The 21,364-nt window shown below is 39.1% G+C and overlaps 1 protein-coding gene across 1 annotated transcript in view; it reads left to right on the top strand.

Moving 5' to 3' along the window:
* Nucleotides 1-2,311: 2,311 nt before the first annotated feature.
* Nucleotides 2,312-21,364, top strand: part of LOC149237401 (outer envelope protein 64, chloroplastic-like) — a gene marked incomplete at its 5' end in the record, with an annotated part of 118,046 nt that continues 98,993 nt past the window's right edge. Inside the window, 2 exons of the mRNA XM_089369259.1 lie at nt 2,312-2,484; nt 3,631-3,755. Of these exons, the coding sequence (XP_089225385.1) occupies nt 2,312-2,484; nt 3,631-3,755 (298 nt within the window). The remainder of the gene's footprint in view (nt 2,485-3,630; nt 3,756-21,364) is intronic.

Here is a 21,364-nt window from a genome sequence, read left to right as displayed (position 1 = left end):
GACATTGTTTTGAATCTGAAGACTACAAGTTTGAAGAAGCCCTAATTGCAGAAAGGAAGCTTCAGTGATGAGTATCAGTTACCAGGTGGACATACCCCATCTTTATCAGAGATAGAGGGTTGATGTATTGCAGAACAAGTCTGATGAACTAAGTCAATGTTGAAGAAGCAGAGAATTGTAGTGTACAGGCCAGGTGGCTGTAATCAAGGTAGAAGGGGCAAATCTGAAGATTGCGTGGTAAAGTGATGATCATTCGAAGGAGAATTTGTCGAGGACCTGATGTTATTGACAACAGAACCAAAGTACAGCTGAGTTGGTGCTCTGCTGGGGATTGGTGTCTCCCATAAGTTAGTGCCTACAAATTCACTAAGTTGGTGCTCAGTTGGGGGATTGATGTCTCCCATAGGTTGGTGCCTACAAAAGTTGGAAGTTGGTGGTTACAGAGGATTGGTGTCCTCTTTGTGACATTGTATCAAATTGAAATTATTAAAGAAAAGTTTTGAAGAAAATATTTGTGTTCATATATTGTTGATTGATACTTCTATGTGATCGTTGATTGATACTTCTATGTGATCATTATTCAAGAGGAAAAATAAGTTAATAATTGGTGTGATACTGATTTACCCCCCCTCTTAGGATCACTGTGTGTTCCTACACAAAGTGCTCTAGAAGTGAGATGCTGCCATGTGCAATAGTGCTTCCAAATGTGTGAACTCAACAATGAAACACCCCTCCAAACCAGAATATATCCTTCAACATGTGAAATAAAAAATAATCACATGAATCTCCATAACTATCTCTCCCTGCATGATAAACAAGATGATGCTTCAACCAATGACTCGTATCAAACTCCCAAAGTTCACATCTCTTGGTGCAGTGCTGCTGAAAATAATGCTTGTTAAATTATGTACTTAGGGCAGTGGCCAGGAATAACGGAGCTATGGGTGGTAATTGAAATGACTTGATTGCATTTGAGATTGCGACAATTTATGATAGTTGTCTCCACCAATGGATTGTTATTGTTACTGGTATATTGCATTTTTGTTATTTTATGAGGTTTGAAGATTCAATGTGCATTAGATTTGTGGTGCTATTTTTGAATTTTATGGCATTATCATCAATGTTCCACCAAGTGAACACATTTGGGAAATATGTGGAGACCCCCCCAAATTTTATGAAACATCATAGGAATAGAGGTCCCTGTTGGAATTTCTAAAAAAAAATAATTTAAGTATATGAGAAAGAATGACAAGTCACAAACATGAACATGGAAAATATGAAATAAATATTTACATTTGCTTTAGGATTTTGATTCCTTTGTGTTTAAAAATAATCTGTCTTCTTAAAGGCTGGTGGGAAAAAATCGTGGGGACTTGGGAGTCCCCCTTTTCCATGGGGTCCACCGATAAGCCACACTTTTCCAAAGGGGGATGCTCATGAATCCCCTACAAAAGGGAAATATCTGTGATTTCTTGGGAATGTCACCTTTGTGTTTCCCTGAGTTTCCTCCAGGATGGGATGTGGGGAAATGCTCCCTCTAAGTTTCCCCATCCCAGAAACGAGCAAAACTTGATTTAATTGGTTAGGATCCTTTGGGCCAATTGGTCTTTCGGACCTTTAGTTACCCTTGTATGTGCTTATCTAATAGAGACAGGCAATTCCTGTGCGGCTGTTTTTAAGCTATAAATATTTGGAGTTTGTATTTCTTCTGGTGGGGAATTCTGTCATGGTCCAATTAAGAGCATGCTAGAATACGTACTTCGTGACATGTGTCGGGAATTAAGTTCTGTTTACTACAAGAATGTCAGATTTCTGCGGGGGATTCACGATTCCAATTTCCAAGGCCTAGAAATTCACAGTTAAAAGGAAAAACTATCTACCTAATAAGTGCGTTTAAGTCATTTGTATTTTGGAGTGGATCATTGTACATTCTGTAAAAGAGATATGGGTGTTTAGTTGTGTTGTTAGTAGTATCAGATGAAATTATGTATCTCAATGGGTCTAATCAAGGAAACACATTTACAATTTATAAAGACCCCCTCTTCATTTATGCTTATGATAGAATTTATACTCAAAAGGCTCTTAATTGGCAAATAATTTAGCTGTGGTACTGGAGGGAATTGCCCTAGTTTGCAAAGGCAAGTTGGTATCATAATATGGTGATATTACTGGGTTCAGGGAGGTATGATGAAGTTAGATTTCTGAGTGGTTGGCTGTTTACATTTCAGATAGGTTTTTGTATGTCCGTATTCTGTATATTTTAGCTTTTGGACCTTGGTCCTGGAAATTAACATAACTTTCTAACTTATGAATACTTTTGTGTCATGGCAGATTTGATATAGAAGGATATGTAACTGGCTTTGGAAATCCAGACTGGCGAAGGACCCATGAACCTGCAGTTCGAACGGCACCTGTGGTTACATTTGTTGTACAAGGAGGAGCAACATGTGTTGGGAGAACTGTCATGGATGAGATGGCATACAGGTTGGTCATGGTACCCCAAAATGCCTAAAATTTGTTCTACGTTAGCTTTGCATTTTATTGAATTATGTCTTCAAATTTAAGAAAAAACTCTTAAACCTTTCCCTTAAAACTAATTAAAGGATAACATTTATCAGGGTCCAGAGGCCCTCAGGCTCAAGTCAGCAATTGTGGCTCCACTATCTGAGTGGCTAGTGGATACCCTCAGAAACAGTATCCCAAATTATGATCTACATAAAACATGAAACACATTAAGATATGCTATCCTATGAGCAAAGCCAACAGTCATCAGTGACTTTCCTATGCTAAAAAGATTGTATAGGTCAATGTATCTGGGAGGGAGAGATTCCTTTCCTCTGCCCCTGCTAAGTCTGATCGACAGTGAGCTTGGATCCCTGAAACAAGCTTTCTTGGACATCTGACCAGCTTCCTGTTCGATTTTCTGTAAAGGCGAATTATGTCTTTAGCTATATATTTATCAACCTTTGGATGAACTGTGTCTATGTTTGCCTGCGTAAATGACAAATATAATAAAATAGGCTCGTATCATCCTGAGGGAGCAAGTTAAAAGCCAGTCCTCAGTTTGTTGATATCATACTCATATTTAATTGGTTTGTTAAGTATCAGATTACAGTCAGAAATATTTCTAATACTGTTTCTTGTTATATGATTTTACATATTTTTGGATGCTGTACTAACTTGAAATGTATAGTCTATCGCATTTGCATTTGTTTATATCATTTTTAAATAAGTCTTTACTATAAATGTTTTTGGATAAATATAGGGTGTATTTTTCTAGAAGTATCCGTCTGTAATATCTATTATTAATTATCACTAGCAGTTATCTGATTTCTATTTAATCTATTTTTTCATGTTCTTTGCTTTGTTATAGTAGAAAAATCAGGACGCGATGGTTTTAATCATAATATATAGCACCATTCCTTATAAGAAGAGGCTATAAACTATGCCTGTCATTTATACCTCTATATGTTATTTGCTTGTCTGTCTTATGCAAACAAAGTGAGAATATCTTCTTGTTCTGTCTTGCCCCTCAGTTTATATTCCTCTGGCATTGGAATTTACTTATTATTCATGTCTTGAAAATAGTTGTTGTGTAATTTAGATCTTAATTATATTTCATATTTGCAGCATTATTGGAGAAAACAAACACTATGGAACTCCAACTAATCCAGCTGCACCTTCACGAATACCTGGAGGATCTTCTAGTGGGTCTGCTGTGGCGGTTGCAGCTGAGCTTGTTGACTTTGCTCTTGGTGAGATTTTTAATCCTAACTAGACTGCAATGCAATCTTTTTTTCCTTTTTAACTAATTTTAATTTGTCTTAGTCACCAAGCACATAATAATATATCCTATATAAGCATTCAAAGTGCAACAGCTACAAAATATTTAAAAGAAAAAGGAAATCTCTGTGAACTTGAATGGTTCTTAACAGTGTTACAAAAATATTTAAAAGAAAAGGAAATCTCTGAGAGCTTGAATGGTTCTTAACAGTGTTGCAAACATCCCAATTTTACCGCAATAAAATTGTGAAATCATGATTTTTTGGTCTAGCTGATGTTTGCCGATTTTAGCAATATTTTGGTGGTATCTTAATTTTGCCGATGTTTGCGTTTTTTACCGATATTTTCCCGATTTTTATGATATGTTGGTTTTCGGACCCTTGCTGATTTTATCCCGATGCTGATGTTTGCAACATTGGTTCTTAACACACAACTATAGTCTATCAATATAATTATTTGGAGGTATCCTGTGTTATAAATGAGCTATAGCAGCACTTTATGGAAGATGAGTTGGATTAAATTCTGATGTATTTGTTTCTGTTCTATTGCTTATCAAGAGTTATCCAACATTCAGAAGTAATGAACTCTCTCATTAATGCAAGATTACTCACCCTTGTCTAAAGTTGGCACCAGAAATAAGGAATGTTCGCCATCTGAATTACAATGGGATGCATGTGGGTTGAATTTACAGGGTAAGCTCCTCAGACAGAACACCAAAAGGACACCGCTCACAACCAGATCGCAGATCAATACACCAGTATTTTGACGTGGTTAAAACCCTCAAAGAGGGAAACAGTCCACGGCCTGAGCCAACGCGGCCACTTCAGGCAATTTATTAATAAAAGAATGAAAATTTACATATGTTTCTCTCATGCACGGATTACCCTATAAATGACCCTCCATGCGCTTTAAATAGAATTCATGGACCAATCGGGTGTCAAGCCACGGATCAAGTGTCGGTAATACCGAGGAGAGAATGAACCGTCGGATCACTACATATCGTGACCGTCGGATTGTAAGCTACAAAATGTACAACGGTAAAGAAACACACTTTACCTAACTCTATACCTAACTCTACACTAGACCAAGTTGAACTTAACTATTTCCTATGTGTCGGAATATCCTAACATCCCCCCTTAAGAACAACTTGGGATAGGATTGAAGGATTTACAAATATGACACAATAGGAGAAGGAAGGAGGCACTAGAGCCTATCCCCCCTTAGTGACAACTTCCTGAACTCCAACCATAAATCGAAGTTTAGTGAACTTTGCCTCTGTGAGAGCCTTTGTAAAGATGTCTGCAACTTGATCATCTGTAGAACAATATTGCACTTCAAGAACATGGTCATGGATGAGCTTTCTGATGAAGTGCATGTGCAGTTCAATGTGTTTGCTGCGTTGATGTTGGACTGGATCTTTGCATAGCTGAATGGCACTTTGATTATCACACCAAAGTGTAGTCGGATGCTGCCGCTGAAAGCCAAACTCTGACAGGATCTGACGAAGCCACAAGGCTTCCTTACTAGCTTCTACGGCACCACGATACTCTGCTTCTGCTGATGAAAGAGAAATGGCAACTTGTTTCTTACAAGCCCATGTAATAGGTCCTGAACCAAGAGTGAACACATAACCGGCAGTAGACTTCCGATCATCAGGGTCACCAGCCCAATCGGAATCAGTGAAACCAACCAATAGAGGAGCTGCTTCGGCATTGTAATGAATCCCAAACTGAACTGTACCTCGAACATAACGAAGTATTCTTTTAGCTGCTTTCCAATGACTTTCACGGGGGTTTTGCATGAACCGAGCAACAAGGCCAACAGCAAAGGAAAGGTCAGGACAAGTATGGGTTAGATACAAAAGTTTTCCTACAAGTTGATGGTATAAGGTAGCATCAACTTCAGGAGAATTACAAGTGACTGAAAGTTTGACTCCAGACTGAAAGGGAGAAGGGGCTGGCTTACAGTCTTCCATGTGAAAATGACGTAGAATATCACAAGCATACTTGGACTGGGAAAGGGAAATACCCTCCTTGGATTGCAAGACTTGAAGACCGAGAAAATAGTGTAAGTGTCCTAAGTCTGTCATTTCAAATTTCCTTTTAAGGCTAGACTTCACATGGTTTATAAGGTTGGGATCACTACCAGTAAGGATAAGATCATCAACATAAAGAACAAGGATGATAAGAGAGTTGCCCACTTTCTTGGTGTAGGCAGTATTGTCAGAATGACACCTAGAAAAGCCAGATTCTAAAAGAAAGCTATCAATTTTGGCATACCAAGCCCGAGGAGCTTGCTTGAGACCATAAAGGGATTTCTTAAGTCGACATACAAGGCTGGAGTCTGTTTGTATGAAGCCAATGGGTTGTTCCATATAGATTTCTTCATGCAAGTCCCCATGCAAGAAGACAGATTTAACATCCATCTGATGGACTTCCCATTTGAAAGAGGCAGCAAGGGAAAGAACAAGGCAGATAGAGTTCATTTTGGCAATAGGGGAGAAGGTTTCAGTGTAGTCAATGCCTTCAACCTGTGAAAAACCTTTAGCAACAAGACGAGCTTTATGTTTATCAACTTTCCCATTTGGTCCATACTTGGTTCTGTAAACCCATTTGCATCTAACAAGTTTTCGTCCCTTTGGTAGAGGAACAAGATCCCATGTATCATTTGCCAACAATGAATGATATTCTTCATTCGTAGCTGCTTCCCAATCTGGATGGCCTGAAGCCTCTGCAAAGGTGTCCGGATCATAATTTACTGGAGCTTGAGCCAGTGAAGAAGAGGCTCTCTCGAACTGAGAACGTGTGCGTCGTTGATCTGTAGGATCACCGGCAAGATCACCTGCTGCATCTCGAGTAGCACGAATCCATTTTGGAAGCTCAGGAGCTGAAGGAGGATCCTGAGATGGTGGGGGAGGATTGTCATCCTCACTTTCATCATCTGAAGAAGAAATGTTTTCAAAGGTAGAAGAGATAGGGAGAGGTGGCACATCCGCCGGACTAGGCTCACAGGCCGATATATTTTCATCAAATTTTACATCTCTTCTAATGATAACATTTTTGGACTTAAATGGAATAAGTCTATAGCCTTTGACATCTTCAGAATATCCAACAAAAGTACATTTTTCACTCTTAGGTTCTAAAGCTTTATGCTTTTCATCTGGAATATGGGCCCATGCTTCACTTCCAAAAACACGAAAGTGACTTACATCTGGTTTGATTGAGCTCCATGCTTCTTCTGGAGTGATATTCTTTAAAGCCTTAGTAGGAGTGCGATTTATTATGTAATTTGCACAGTTAATTGCTTCTACCCAAAAACTAAGACCAAGTCCTTTAGATTGTAGCATACAATTAGCCATTTCCTTTAAGGTGCGATTCTTCCTTTCAGCTACACCATTTTGTTGTGGAGTATATGGAACAGTATGTTGCATTTGAATTCCATTCTCAGTGCAATAGTTGATGAATGTGTTTTTAACATATTCTCCGCCATTATCAGATCTTAACTTAAGAATTTGATGTCCAGATTGTTTTTCAACAAAGGCCTTGAAGGCCAAAAAAGTGTTAAATACTTCACTCTTGAGTTTTAAGAAGTATACCCAAGTGCGTCTGGAGAAATCATCAATGAAAGTTAAGAAATACTTGCAGCCAGAGAATGACACAACTGGAAGTGGACCACATAAATCACTATGCACAAGCTGTAAAGGGGCTGAGGCGTGCCAAGAGGCACGTTTTTCAAAACTGTCCCGATGATGTTTTTCGAGTACACATCCGGAACAAACACCATCTCTGCAAGATACCATAGGAAGACCTGTCACCATATTTTCTTTACATAGATGCTGAAGGGAGCGATAGTTTAAGTGACCAAATCGCTCATGCCAAAGTTTGCTCACTTCATCGTTATGAGCAACAAATACTGAGGGAAGATTTGATGACCCAAAGTTGTGAAACTTATACAACCTTGTAGAATCATCAGCAATGCCAGTAGCCAAAATCTGTTTAGGATCTCGTAAGTCCTTGATTACAACATCATGAGGTGAAAATTCAACGATTTTACCTTCACCTGAATGAGTTATCTGATATACAGATAGAAGGTTGCAGGATAAGGTTGGAACACATAATACATCATTAAACTGACCATTGTCTAGATGAACAGTTCCAGTCCCTACAACATTAAGAGATCTATCATCACCAACATATATATTTTTGGTGTTACAATCATTTAAAGAAGAAAACATGGCTTTGTTTTTGGCCATGTGATAAGAAGCTCCAGAATCAATGAGCTACTCATGAGAATGAGAAGAAGAAGATACATTTAATGCATAGCCAGACCGAGATGCTTGACAACCACATGCAGAAAGTGCCATTCCTGAAGATGAAGTTGAAGTTGAAGATTGCCCCAAATGGATGTTATGCTTCTTCATTGCTGCTTCCAAGGCTTCCATCTTCTTAAAGCATTTTGATTCTGAGTGGCCATCTCGATTACAAAAATTGCAATGTCTATCAGTCTTCTTCCCTTTGTTTTTATTTGTCTTATCATTTTGTTGAAATGATTTTTCATTTTGGGGCTGAAATTTCTTAGGACCCTTGTTTGGTTTAGGACCATTCTTTTTAGGATATGACTTCTTAGGATTCTTTGAATTTGGTTGCTGCTGGGCGGCTAATGCTTTCTTGGAAGAGTTTCCAAGATTAAGAAGACCAAGGTGTAAGAGTTTTTCTTGTTCTCTTATTAAAGAATCACAAAAAGAGTCAAAGGAAGGGGGCTTGTAGTCTGTTCCTTGAGAAATGAAGGCTTCTCTTGTACAATGGAAGGTGGAAACAAACACAGAGTAGGCTGGTACCAACTTTGTAAGAATGGAATAGATAAGGTTACTATCTTCTTTCTTAACTTTAACACCTTCCAAAAGATATCTAAGGGTCTTGAACTTGGACAAGAAATCTTCAATGCAAGAAAAATTATTAGGGTCCAATGTAAGCAACTCATTTTCAAGTTGATGGGCTCTAATTTCATTTTTAATCCCAAAAACTTTATTGATTTGTTTCATTGCTTCATCAGGAGTATCAATTTCTGCAATATGGAATCTAAGATCTGGAGAAATAGACATCCCTATCAATCCACGTGCTTGATCTTGCCTATTTTCCCATTTAGCAGCCTTATCTTCATCCTTTGGTTTCTTTTCTTGGCCTGAGGCTATTCTGTAGAGACCTTTACTTCTAAGTAAATCCTCAATGTAAGCCAACCATTGGAAGTAGTTGGTGCTATCAAGGGTAACTTGGTATTGACTTTCCATTTTAATGGAAACTGAAGCTAAAGATGCTGAAAATAAGTGTTCCAATGGATAGATCTCGAAAAATTAGGCTGGTTTAAAAAAACGGCTCTGAAAACGGCTTCTGGATGAAGAAGTTATGGTTTTTTGAAAAAAAGTTGTTGAAGTTGCCGACGAAGTGCGGGAATGTGCGGAAATGAAAAAGTCCGCCCCCACAAAATGGAGACTTGAACCCAAGACCTCTACTCTCTTAAAATGGCTTTGAACCAATTGATCTATACAAAAAATTTGAGAGAGAGAGAGAGGGGGGGAGGGGGGGCGTTTTGGGTTGCGTGCTTGCTTTGAGAAAGCTCTTTTTCCCTACAAAACAAAAAACACAAAACCCAACACGGACATGCAAAGAAAACGAACCTTATGGCTCGAAGTTAGCTTTAGCCGAAAAACTAAATATTTTCAAAAATGAACCTTGCGGCTCAAAGTTAGCTTTGGCCGGAAACTAAATATTTTCCTCAATGTTTCTGATTTTCCGAGATCACCCTGAGGCGCAGGGAAAAGAGCATACGCACGAGAAAAATCCTTCCTTTCTGTTTCTGATTTGCCCAGATCGCATAGAGTCGCAGGGCAAAGAGCATACGCAGAAATGAAAGGTATAGATCCGGTAATAAAAAGGCTAAATAAACCGAAACCGAAATAAATAGAGAGAAAATAACAGTAAACTGCAAATAAACACTGTATACCTCCAGATCTTAAAAATGACGCAGCTAGGGCTACCGGAAACCTTTTCGCGTGAAACGAAAGGGGTTCCTCATTGGAACAGATGCTCCGAACACAATAGAGCAGTCCTCCCGGCCCGAAAGCAGTCAGAAACTACAGATCTAGGAAACGGCAGTCGGATGCAGTTCTACCGGCTTCAGATTTGGATCACAAACGGACGCGGCCCTCAAATAGCTCTGATACCATGTAGGAATTTACAGGGTAAGTTCCTCAGACAGAACACCAAAAGGACACCACTCACAACCAGATCGCAGATCAATACACCAGTATTTTGACGTGGTTAAAACCCTCAAAGAGGGAAACAGTCCACGGCCTGAGCCAACGCGGCCACTTCAGGCAATTTATTAATAAAAGAATGAAAATTTACATATGTTTCTCTCATGCACGGATTACCCTACAAATGACCCTCCATGCGCTTTAAATAGAATTCATGGACCAATCGGGTGTCAAGCCACAGATCAAGTGTCGGTAATACCGAGGAGAGAATGAACCGTCGGATCACTACATATCGTGACCGTCGGATTGTAAGTTACAAAATGTACAACGGTAAAGAAACACACTTTACCTAACTCTATACCTAACTCTACACTAGACCAAGTTGAACTTAACTATTTCCTATGTGTTGGAATATCCTAACAGGTTTATCTTAGAAGTAAACATACAAGATAACCTAAGATAAATTTGTCAATGTTCAACAAAATGATCACGAAAGTAGGTCAGATGGACTAAAAGAATACATCCATTGCTGTTAGTAGGTACAAAGTGGGAGTTGAGAGGCAACTCGTTGGTCAAAACTGAAAGTAGAAAATATAAAGAACTGAGTGTTTAGCTAGCCAGAATATCTAGCTAACATGAGAATAAAATAAAGTGCAAATACAATAAAGTCTTTATCTTGAACAAGAAGTCTCGGTGATGAAAAGAAGAGAAGAGCTCAACACCTGCTGGAGCTGGTTGCCAAGGACAATTTAGGGGACCAAGCAAGGGAAAATATGTCTTTTGATGTCAAATGTAAAAGACAGTGGGGAAATGTGGTAGACTTCTCCAAGGAATTTGAAACGACCCAATGAATTTACTTTGGGAATGCCACTGGGTTTACATTACAAGAGAAAATTTGAAGGAAAGAATTCTCGATTCAGGTGTCTATTAAAGAAGTGAAGCGGGTTTAAAGCGAGACAATAAAAGAAAATGACAGAATTTTGTCTAAAAATATGAGAATAGAAAGAAGATATGGAGTGAAAGAAGCAGATAGAATTGGGTGTCTAAAAACTAATAAACGAGGGAAGAAATGATGGAAGCTTAGAAATGACTATGAGCAATTAGTGGTGGTACCGTGCAAATTTATGTACAAAACAGAAATGAGGGAGAGTGTAAGTGATTCTACCACATCGAAAAGTGCTATCAAAGAAATTCATTATCATTTAACAGAGTATTGAGCATAGATTGATAACACTAAATTTAGTGTCAATGCTCTGTAGCGGAAGGTGTCGTGCAATGCAAAGGAAGTATGTCCTGCAATGCAAATGCCTAACAAGAAGTTTCGTTGATGAACTAAAGAGAAGATGTCGTTGACTGGACTGAACAGAGTGCAAATATGTCTTTTTTGATGTCAAATGTTAAAGACAGTGGGGAAATGTAGTAGGATTCTGTAAAGACGCTGAAATGACCCGTTGAATTTACTTTGCAAATGCCAATGGTTTTACATTACAAAAGGCTAAATTGAAGGAAAGAATACTTGATTTGGGTGTCTATCAAAGAAGTGAAGTAGGAAAGAAGAGATGGAATGAAAGAGACTGATGGAATTTGGTGTCTAAAAATGTGAGAATAGGGAGGGACTTCATGGAGTGAAACAAGCAAATAGAGTTGGGTGTTTAAAAAATAATAAACCAGGGAAGAAGTGATGGAAGCTTTAGAAATGACTGAGCAATTATGAGTGGTATTATGCAAATATATGTACAAAACATCAACGAGGGAGTCTGTAAGTCATTCCACCATATCCAGAAGTGCTGTCACCATATCCAGAAGTGCTGTCAAAGACTCAAAAGCATTCCTAACCATTTAACAGATTATTGAGCATAGGTTGATGGCTCTCAAGTTCTCACATCTAAGGGAACTTTGGAATTGGTAGGGGTTCCCTTTTGGCAGGGAATGATGTTTAAAACGAACCCAACCTTCCCAGTCAATTTCCTATCCAAAAAGGGAGCATTTGGGGGACTTTTGATTGTTCTCCCAACCCGTGGGGCCTGTTACTGATTGATTTGGCTTGTTGAGTATGCAAGGTCTTTCCCATGACAAATCAAAAGCAACTTGAAGACAAACTACTGTCACCTTGGTTTGTCTTCCCATTCTTTGGGGTGAATCTAATCACCACTAGTGAGGCTTCCCTATGTTAACCCTGCCATGAAATGGTAGCCGTTGAAGTATTATGATGAAAGGGAGGTAAAAGGGGATACAAGCTTGGCTACCAAAAATTGCAAGACAGTTGGACAAATGATTGATTCCTGTAGCATCCTTCTCCATAAAGTCTGAGCTTGAAAGTTTATTGGATCAAATATCTTGTCAACCTTGAACACACATATTATCCAATTCCGAATTCTGTAAACTCTGCATCTATATATATATATATATATAATATCCAAACTGCCTTGGCTGCTGCTAAAATATCTTTATATATAATATCCAAACTGCCTTGACTGCTGCTAAAATTATCTTTATATGCTGGTATGGATATGAGTGAATATTCAACAGTACCTTAGTACACGGGATTTCCTTCTTCACTGTTCCTTTAAAATGTGTTGCTATGGATAATAAGCATTAGATTTCAAGTTAAAGCTCCAGCAAGGATATTTTGGATATTCACGTCCAAGTTTGCTTCTTTTCAGTGATTCCAGAGTGATTTATGTAGCAGATTTGATTCAACATTTGAGGTTTATAAGTGGGTAGAATGCGGACCCGACATCACCAATATGGTTTACAGGTCACATGGATAGATTATCACACATCTACGTCATTCCTTCTCTCTGTTGCCAAGCCAACACACACACAGAATTCTGGGCAAAATTCTGAGAGATATTTGCCTGCTATTTATGAATTTTTGCCTTTGAAATTCTGGTCATACAAAAGGCTGATTTAATATAACTAGAATTATGGTCTCCAGGCAGAAGGTAAATTTACCAGTTTGTAATTGTAACTCTGAAACCAACATGCTAAGACTGAAAAAAAAGGTTGTTGTTCAGATATAAAAAAATTTCATACACTGATTTCTTCAAACAATTGTCATGCAGCCCTCTATTAGTCTGCCCTTAACTCATCCTATAACCGAAAAGTGCACCAGAAGACCTTGTATAAGAGAGACAAGGCCCCAGCATCTTTGATTTTATTTTCAATCTCAAATATAGGGAGGTCTGTAGGTAATCATATCTGCAGTAGATATATCAATGATTATTCAATCAAGGCCGTCACACAAATCTGAAAAAATTGCTCAAAGACATTTCATCAAACACTTTGCATGCAACTAAATTTGTCAAAGATGTTTTGTCAAACATTTAGCATGCAACCATGTATTCCTCTGATTGTAAACTTATTTTCAGCATCCAATACAAGGCTAAATTTTCTCATACACAAATCTAGGATCTTGGGCATGGAACAGAAGTAAGGTGTTCGAGAAAAATAGTGTGTGTGAGTTACAGCCAGCACCTTGGATTTTATTACCATGACATGGGGACGCGCTGACTTGAGGGGCAACAGAACTCAAAAGATAAATATAAAGCACATTCCAGATCTGCTACTGAAGGAAATCTCTTTGAAATAAAAGATTGGTGATGGTTGTAGAAGTGATTTACAGTGCTTTGTCAATCCATTGGGCTTGTTCCCTACCGAAAAGTGAGTAACCCATAGGAGAGAATTTCTCCTTCTTGGACATGTTGAGAAATCTAGGGGCAGCAAGATGAGTGCTTTCTCTTTCTTTGGTAATTGCTTGTGATGACTTTTTACTTTTCTTAGATTGTTCTTCAACTTGATTATTATTGTGTTCCTTTCATCAAACAATTACCAAAACATAAAGAACAATGAGACAAGAGGACACAAGATATAGGCGATCAGCCAGGGCCAAAACCTCTCCCAATGAGAGGAAAACCCACAAGAATTCTTCTTCTTATAGAATCTTCAATTGACGAATTCCAAGACCTAGACCCTTGACCAAGAACCCCTCCAAGACCAAGTCAAACACTGCTTTCAATTAGCACTTCTTCCACAAAGTCAACACTGGTCAAACTGAGTGCACTGCTACAGACCATGGCTCTTCTTCACTTTTTCGGCACATATCACAGGTCTGCGGTTTCGGTCTGCCTGTGATCTCTGAAATTCCACATGTGTGGACTGAATAGGACGGATTTACAAGACTTCACTTCTTTGCTGGGGATGATCTTCCTTCCTTAACAATTCAGCTCTATTAACTGATCCTTGACATGTTATTTTCTCGGCTTCCTGAGATGACTGTAACTTTGACCTTCACTGCCACAGAAAGTAGCCCTAACTGTCTTGCACGTGTAAGATGGATAACGCAAAACAGTCCTTACAATCTCTGTTCATCTCCTTCTTTTCTTCTCTCCTTTTTTGCTGGATTTACACGAGCTTCTTGTGCTATTGAACGAACCTGATTGATGCCCTCACAAATGAGGTCGAGCTCTCTATTTATAGTCTTCATGTCACTGCTTGTGGGGCGACTTGTCACTGTCCCTGGGCCGACTTGTCACAGTTTGGTAGGCTGACTTGTTGCTTGAATTTTGATGAGGTCTTGGAGGTATCTTTGACTCTTTTTGACTCAAATAAATTTTCTTTTACAATATGTAACATGCCCTAATTTGGTCTTTCATACATGACAATGACTTAATGACTTGTAGACTCAATGACAAGCCCTAGGAGCTCACAATGGGAGCTTGACCTATAAAATAAATTTCCTTTATCATGAAACACATGCCTCAAGAACAACAATAATAACTTCATTTTTCTCATTACATCAAATACATAAAAATCATGATTACATATGTCATTATGCAGATCGAACCTAGTTAGATATTTCAACACGACAACCAGCGAGCTAGCAACCCTATATGACAAAACATAACATAATGCCAGGATCCTCCACTTCTTTCTTCGGTCAAATTTCTCTCTCCCATCCAACATTTCTTCTGGAAAGAGGTGGGCCATCCATTGGGAAGGTACTTTAGCGATGTTGTAATCATGTGCTTTCACTTAATGTTTTGGGCATACTAATATGGATCAATGGGCAAATTGGATGATTGACCAATATTGACTTTATTCTTGTTCCCTTAGTTCACCTAGGAGGTTAGTATTCGACTCTAGGCCATAAAACTTTGGCTTGGAGGTTGATGCAGCGAAAAGAAAGGTAAAAGCATAGTAAAGCCATAATGAAAGAAAAAGATAAAATGCAAAAGATGGCTGGGACTTTTGATTAGCGCGTGGGAAAAAGTCTAGCATGAGCCCTATTCCCCTCATTAGCCATCACCTAGTTCCTCAAACACATGATGCTTCATCTATTAAAAAGAACTCTTGTATTGTCCCAACCCTGATGAACGGTAAATTGACTCATCTTCAAGGGGTATTAAATGCAAAGTCTCAAAAAGCAAGCTTGGGCTCCTGAGCTATATGTACCCAAATCAAAGCAAATCATAAAGAAGTAAAAGGCACACTAGAGGGGTGGAAAAAGCATGCCAAGGAAAGGGATAACTCATGCCTCCATGATTGCTCCCTCCTTAGATCTGTACACTAGGATGTTGGACCTCTAGTACCTGGTCACTTAGCTCTGGCATCTTGCTTTGAAGTTTTTCCCACTTTGTTGCAACCACTCTCACACACACCTATAATTGATGGGAAAACTTCAGACATGTCACTAACCTTTGGGCCCTGGGGGTTGGAAACATCTAAAAAGGTTATCCATCTAACCATCCCTAACATAAGGAGGTAACTTGTTTAAGGGACTTGGTCTAGTTAGACTTTTGAAGGTGAACTTTGTGTGAAGTATTGTTGTGCCCCCAACTTTAGTTATTGTCCACTATGATAAATTTATGATTATTGTCCCCAATGATGGCTGATTTTCACTTGATCTTGAGAGGGTTTTGCCAAGTGTTTGTGTCACAACAATAGAGGCCTCTTGAGAGATGATTATCCTCCTCAGTAGCATTGTAAAGACCATTTTACCCATTCCAGAGAGAGGATGTGACCTTCTTGATGCAACTTTGCCTATCCAAATTAGAGTTTCGGGCTACTTGATGACCCCACATGGTACTTGACACTCGAAGTACCCCTAGAGGCTAAAATGATAAGCCCATGAAGCTTTGTGTTGGAGATATTGATGATGTGCCTTGTAGACCCAGGATGCCCCCAAGTTGGCCTTGATATTGTTTGATGGGTGTTACTTTTAAAGGAGCTCAGATGTTGATGGTCATCGTTGAGATGACAGGGGAGGGCTTGTACATCACTAGTTAGCCCCAATGCTTGAGTAAGAGACTGCCACATCACCCCTCTTTCCCTTTAGAAGTTGGCATTGGGCACCATGCAAATGACGTCTTGGTATGGAGGCACTTTGGAGGCATGCCCATGATCTTAGGGCTACATATTGGGGTATGGATCACTCATTAGCCCACTTGACACTCACTTGTGGCATTTAGGGCACATTTGGAGGATGACATCATAGTGGAAGAAGTCTTCCTCCCACACATGTGGTCATTTATGGAATTTTATGTTTTGTTTTTGAGCTATGAGGTTGGCTTGTAACCTCTCTCCTGTAGAACACTCAAAGTAAATGTGTAATTAGGGTTTGTTACTTGTATTATTGTAGAATGAGTGGGATAAGTCTCATATAAATAGGGACTCCCCTCATTTCATTTTCATTGTCGAATATTCTATTCTTTTCCTCTCTACGAGTGCGAACTAGTCTCTTTCACTACTATGGGCAAGATGTGATCTTTTTGTGGTGCGACTTTTGTGGGGAATCAATTTTTGCATGGAGAATTTAATTTGGGATTGAAAGAAGTGCTTCTTTGAAGGATTTTGTAAGTTTAATGCTTTATCATTATATTTTGCATATTGAATTTATGAAGTAGGGTTTCTATTTGTGCCATGACTAAATGCTAATTATTGTTTGCATCTTGCTACATTATTGCATGTAAAGTTATTCTCCCAAAATCCTATAGGGAAACTTTGAATGTGCATTCCCTCTATTTAATTCTCCCCTTCACAAGAATAGTAGTTAGGGGTTTAAAAGTGGATGCCCTAGCCATCCCCTCTTACTCTATCAAAGTCTTTCCCTTAAAATTTAATCCCAAAAGACTCCATTAAACCCTGGTAGGATGATCCATAAGTTTTATTGAATTTCATCTTCTTTCTACCATTCATAGATGTCAAGGGTTAGCTGCTAGGGTTTCTAGGGCAGACTTATGCATAAAGGTGAATTTTATGTGGATGTCTGTGGCTCATAAATTGGGAATTGCATCATAAATCATAGAAAGGCAACATGTAGCATAGTGCATGGTAAATCTCCCTCTTTTAGGGTTGACATCATCCTTCTTTTTGCTGTTTATGCATACCTAATAACCATAAAAATAAATTTCCTAACCTAACCCTAGTCTCAATTGGAAGGCCTTTGTTCCCTTGTTGTTGATCATCATTGGAAGGCATCATTGGCTGCTATATGGCTTTGTGCACCTTATTTTTGCATATCAATTAAACCCTAATGTATAGTAGCGTTATTTTTGATGTAGGAATAGAGTATTTGACTTGTAGTATAGAACATCTAGGCCTTCCTAGGCCTTGATGTTACTCTATCCAATATTATAGACCTCTCATTCATCGCTTTGAGCCATAGTATGAGAATGTCCTTTAGGTGATCCAAGAAACCTCATTTGTGGTTTGATACCATTAAAGACCAGGAGAAAGGTTGCTAAGGCGACATTGGTCACCCTTTCTCCTATTACCATAAGGTTTGTCTTTGCGCAGTGAGGCTTTACACTAGGCATACTAGCTTTTGCAGCAACAGTGTTCTTGCAGTCAAGTGTGGACACTACCAAGGTTCCTTCTCATATATATTTTTTAAACCACGAAGTATAGGCTCAAAATTTTACAACTCTTGTTGCCTTGTGGTTTTGGAAATGGTTCAGACTATTGCAATTATAGATAACCCTTCATTTATCATGAAATCTTAAATTTGTCCAAGAACTTCCTCTTCAAATCTGCAACAAATCTTAAAGAAACAAACCCTTGCAAAGATTTTTTAAAAGACAACATAAGAAAAAGAGTGAGACATTATCAAATTAGAACATATTCATGATAACACATTCTATACCAAGTGCTCAATGAAACTTGGCGCTGAGAACCCTAGTGGGTGTACCTCACTTAACCATCCAAGAGGCAAAAAATGGAGCAAATTAGAGGCATTCTATTCCTCACTCCTTAAACCATGTTTTCAAATGAGAGGGTGAATATTTATAAGAGATGAGCGAAAAGAAACCATCATTTTACAAAATTATAATTTCCTAGGCCCAAAAAATTATTCAAAATATAAAATAAGCAATCTAAGTGGAGCACTAGGCTTCTAGAGAGGTGTAAGTCTCTCTCTTAGAATCTAGGTCAATACATCAACCTTTTACTAACATTTCTCATTAAATAATCACCAACAATATTTGAGGGCTATGCCCCTCCCCTCCCACTTTTTCTTTCTTTAGCTCCAAGGTGAAATAGTAATAAACACTAATTCTGTTTATGTGGACCCCTCCACATCACATGGGTCCCATTCACATCCATTTTGTTAATTCTTGAAATGAGGAGGCAGTTCCATTACCAAATGATGACTTTTTACTATGTTGGGTTTGAGAGCTTATGATTTCATGTGTGATAGCTTCTTTAAGCATGAGATTATTCCCCACATTATAATAATTTGTACCTCCTCAACACATGCCTTCATATAACCTTTAATTAAAGATCCCCATGTGGTATATCACAAATTAATAAGGTGGGAAGATCCCCTATATTTGCGCTTTATGCCTTTGAATCTTCATAAAATACCATCGCCTTTCATTATAATAGTATAATATAATCTTTCATGAACATATGTGTCCCCTATTTGCACATGGGGAAAACAAAGTATGCATCATAAAAAGGTGGGGAATCACTAAACTTAGGATAAGTGACTTCTTAATTGGCATGGTATCAAGTAGTAGCTCATAAGTTTTCTGAACCATGGTGAGAAAAGGTAGTATCTCCTTGGCACACCCCAACATAAGCCAAAGTCATAATGAAAGGAGACTAAGACCATCCATGAAGAACTTAATCATCTACTAATAACATCAAGGAGTGCCTCAATTTATGAAATGAAACCACACACCCTAACCCTGAAGCTTCATAGACCAAGATATGGCAACATGAAGAAGAACCCAACCACGATAAACCACCTAATAAGCCACTTCTCATCCCATGCCACTGGCAAACTCCTTCAACATCCCAATCTTGATACCAACCTTCAAAAATTTGAAATAGGGGATCAAAACCACAGGTGCAATCCTCATGCAATATGGTGGGTAATAGGTCCTTAACATGCTTGTTTGGTGTCAACTCAACTAAGATTGGGTCCTTTTGGGGACAACTTGGCTAATAAACCAAAAGCCAATAATGAAAAACAATCCTAACCCTAAGCCTACAAATGAAAAATAGCCTCCTCATTTTACATGTATGTATCATATAACTTGTTACTTTGAGGTTATTCTTTTATACTTTACATGCATTCATTTTTCAAGTTTTCATGATGGCTACGTCTCCTGGTCCAGCCTTCAGTGTTGACCTCTCTATTATGTCTTCAAGAGCAGAGTTTTACAAAATGTGAGCTCAAATTGAGTCTCAACACAACAGATACAAAACAGCAGGAGTTTGCTTGAATCCCTCAAGCCTCTCTGAGTACACAGACTCTTTCTCTCCTTCTTTGGCTCTGTTTTCTCTCTGTCTCAACACTGCTTGCCTTTGTTTCTGTCATTCTATGGCTTTTAAGCCAATCGGCACTGTCTGTTCGTTTCCTCTTCTGGGCTCTCTGGCTTCCGGCCTCTGTCCACTCAAATCCCCCTTTGAGCGTTAGCAATCATTGCTAAACGCCTTCAGGGATGGTGGCCACCTGTTCTGTAACGGAAGGACCATCAGCGCCTTTGAAATCCTCAGAATAGTCATTCTCTGTTTACACAGAGAAATACACTAAAACACGGGAAAATCCGCCAATCTGCCGTTTATCGGACCTGAAATATCATTAAATCCGCCCTAGACTCCTATCAGGTCCACCTTTATATCGCTATCGCATATCCACCATTGATCTGAGTGATCTTGATCCAACAGTTGAGATTCATTTCGAGCGGCTTATGCGTACAGGGATTAACCGCCCGAAAAGGGTGGTTTTCTCTCTCCGGCGCCTGGCCACGTGGCGGCCAGTGTATGGACTCGGGCGGAGCTCGGCCAATACCACTTACTGCCTACAACTCGCCCGAAATCCCGCTTGTTTCGGAACTCAAAACATATACCGTTGCGTCTAAAAACCCTTTCGGGTCCGTTATATCGCCCAATTCGCATTTCCTTTGGTTTTCATTTATTTAATGAAAACGCGAATTTACATTAAAAAACGCCTTTTTACGGAACTCAAAAGATATATATTTTGGCCCATAAGACCCGTTGGGTCCAGCTTTATCGCAAGTCGCATGTATTGGCCCCCGCTCCTCTGTATTGTCACGATGCGATTTTGCAATGCGATTTATCGCAATCGCATATCGCATAGTCCTCGGGCCTCGGTAGTCCTTCTGCATGTGAATTGCGATGCGATGGCGCGCGAGTAGATATGGACCGTTGATCTGCGTGCATAGATCAACGACTCGTTTAATCGCGCCGATCGCAATCACGATTTCTCGTAAAGCCGCTTCTGATGGACTCTGCTTGCCCTTGCCGATTGCGATATGCCGATCGGATCTGGACCGTTGATTGGCCAAATCTGACGGCTCCTGTGCATCATTCTTTTGACCTCCGATAGCTTTGTTTTTCACTGTTTCTTCATGTTTTTTCACTCCCGATAGTGTTTTCCGCCTTTTGTAAGGTTTTTCCTTATGCGATAGTTTTTGATTTTGAAGACTGAGAGGGTGTTTTGGATCCATTTTGGATCACGCCTTCCCACTGAAAAAGCTTTTGGACCACCAAAAGTTGGTTTTTAAGCATCAATCAAGTGAGGATACAACTTCCTCACTTGTCCAATTTCTATCCATCGTGCACTGCTTGGTTTTGAACCTTTGAGTCTGATTCTCAGGTACTCAACATCCCCTCTGCGCGTAGTTCTCACCTTCCTGTCCAGAACTGTATCTTCTTGCAACTCATTGAGATATTCAGGCAACAAATCATCAATAGAAGGCAACTGACTTTGCTCTTCGGGATCTTCAATCAATGAAGGTTCAAATAGTCTCAAGTTCTCTGCATTAACGACTGAATAGATGTGCATATAAGTTGGCAAAT

This window comes from Pinus tabuliformis, chromosome 8, assembly GCF_031772625.1.
Source record: "Pinus tabuliformis cultivar Carrire ecotype Pingquan chromosome 8, CPIR1, whole genome shotgun sequence".
NCBI classification, from domain to species: Eukaryota; Viridiplantae; Streptophyta; class Pinopsida; order Pinales; family Pinaceae; genus Pinus; species Pinus tabuliformis.
Note: the sequence above shows the minus strand (reverse complement) of the source record. Positions and strands in the feature narration are given on the sequence as shown.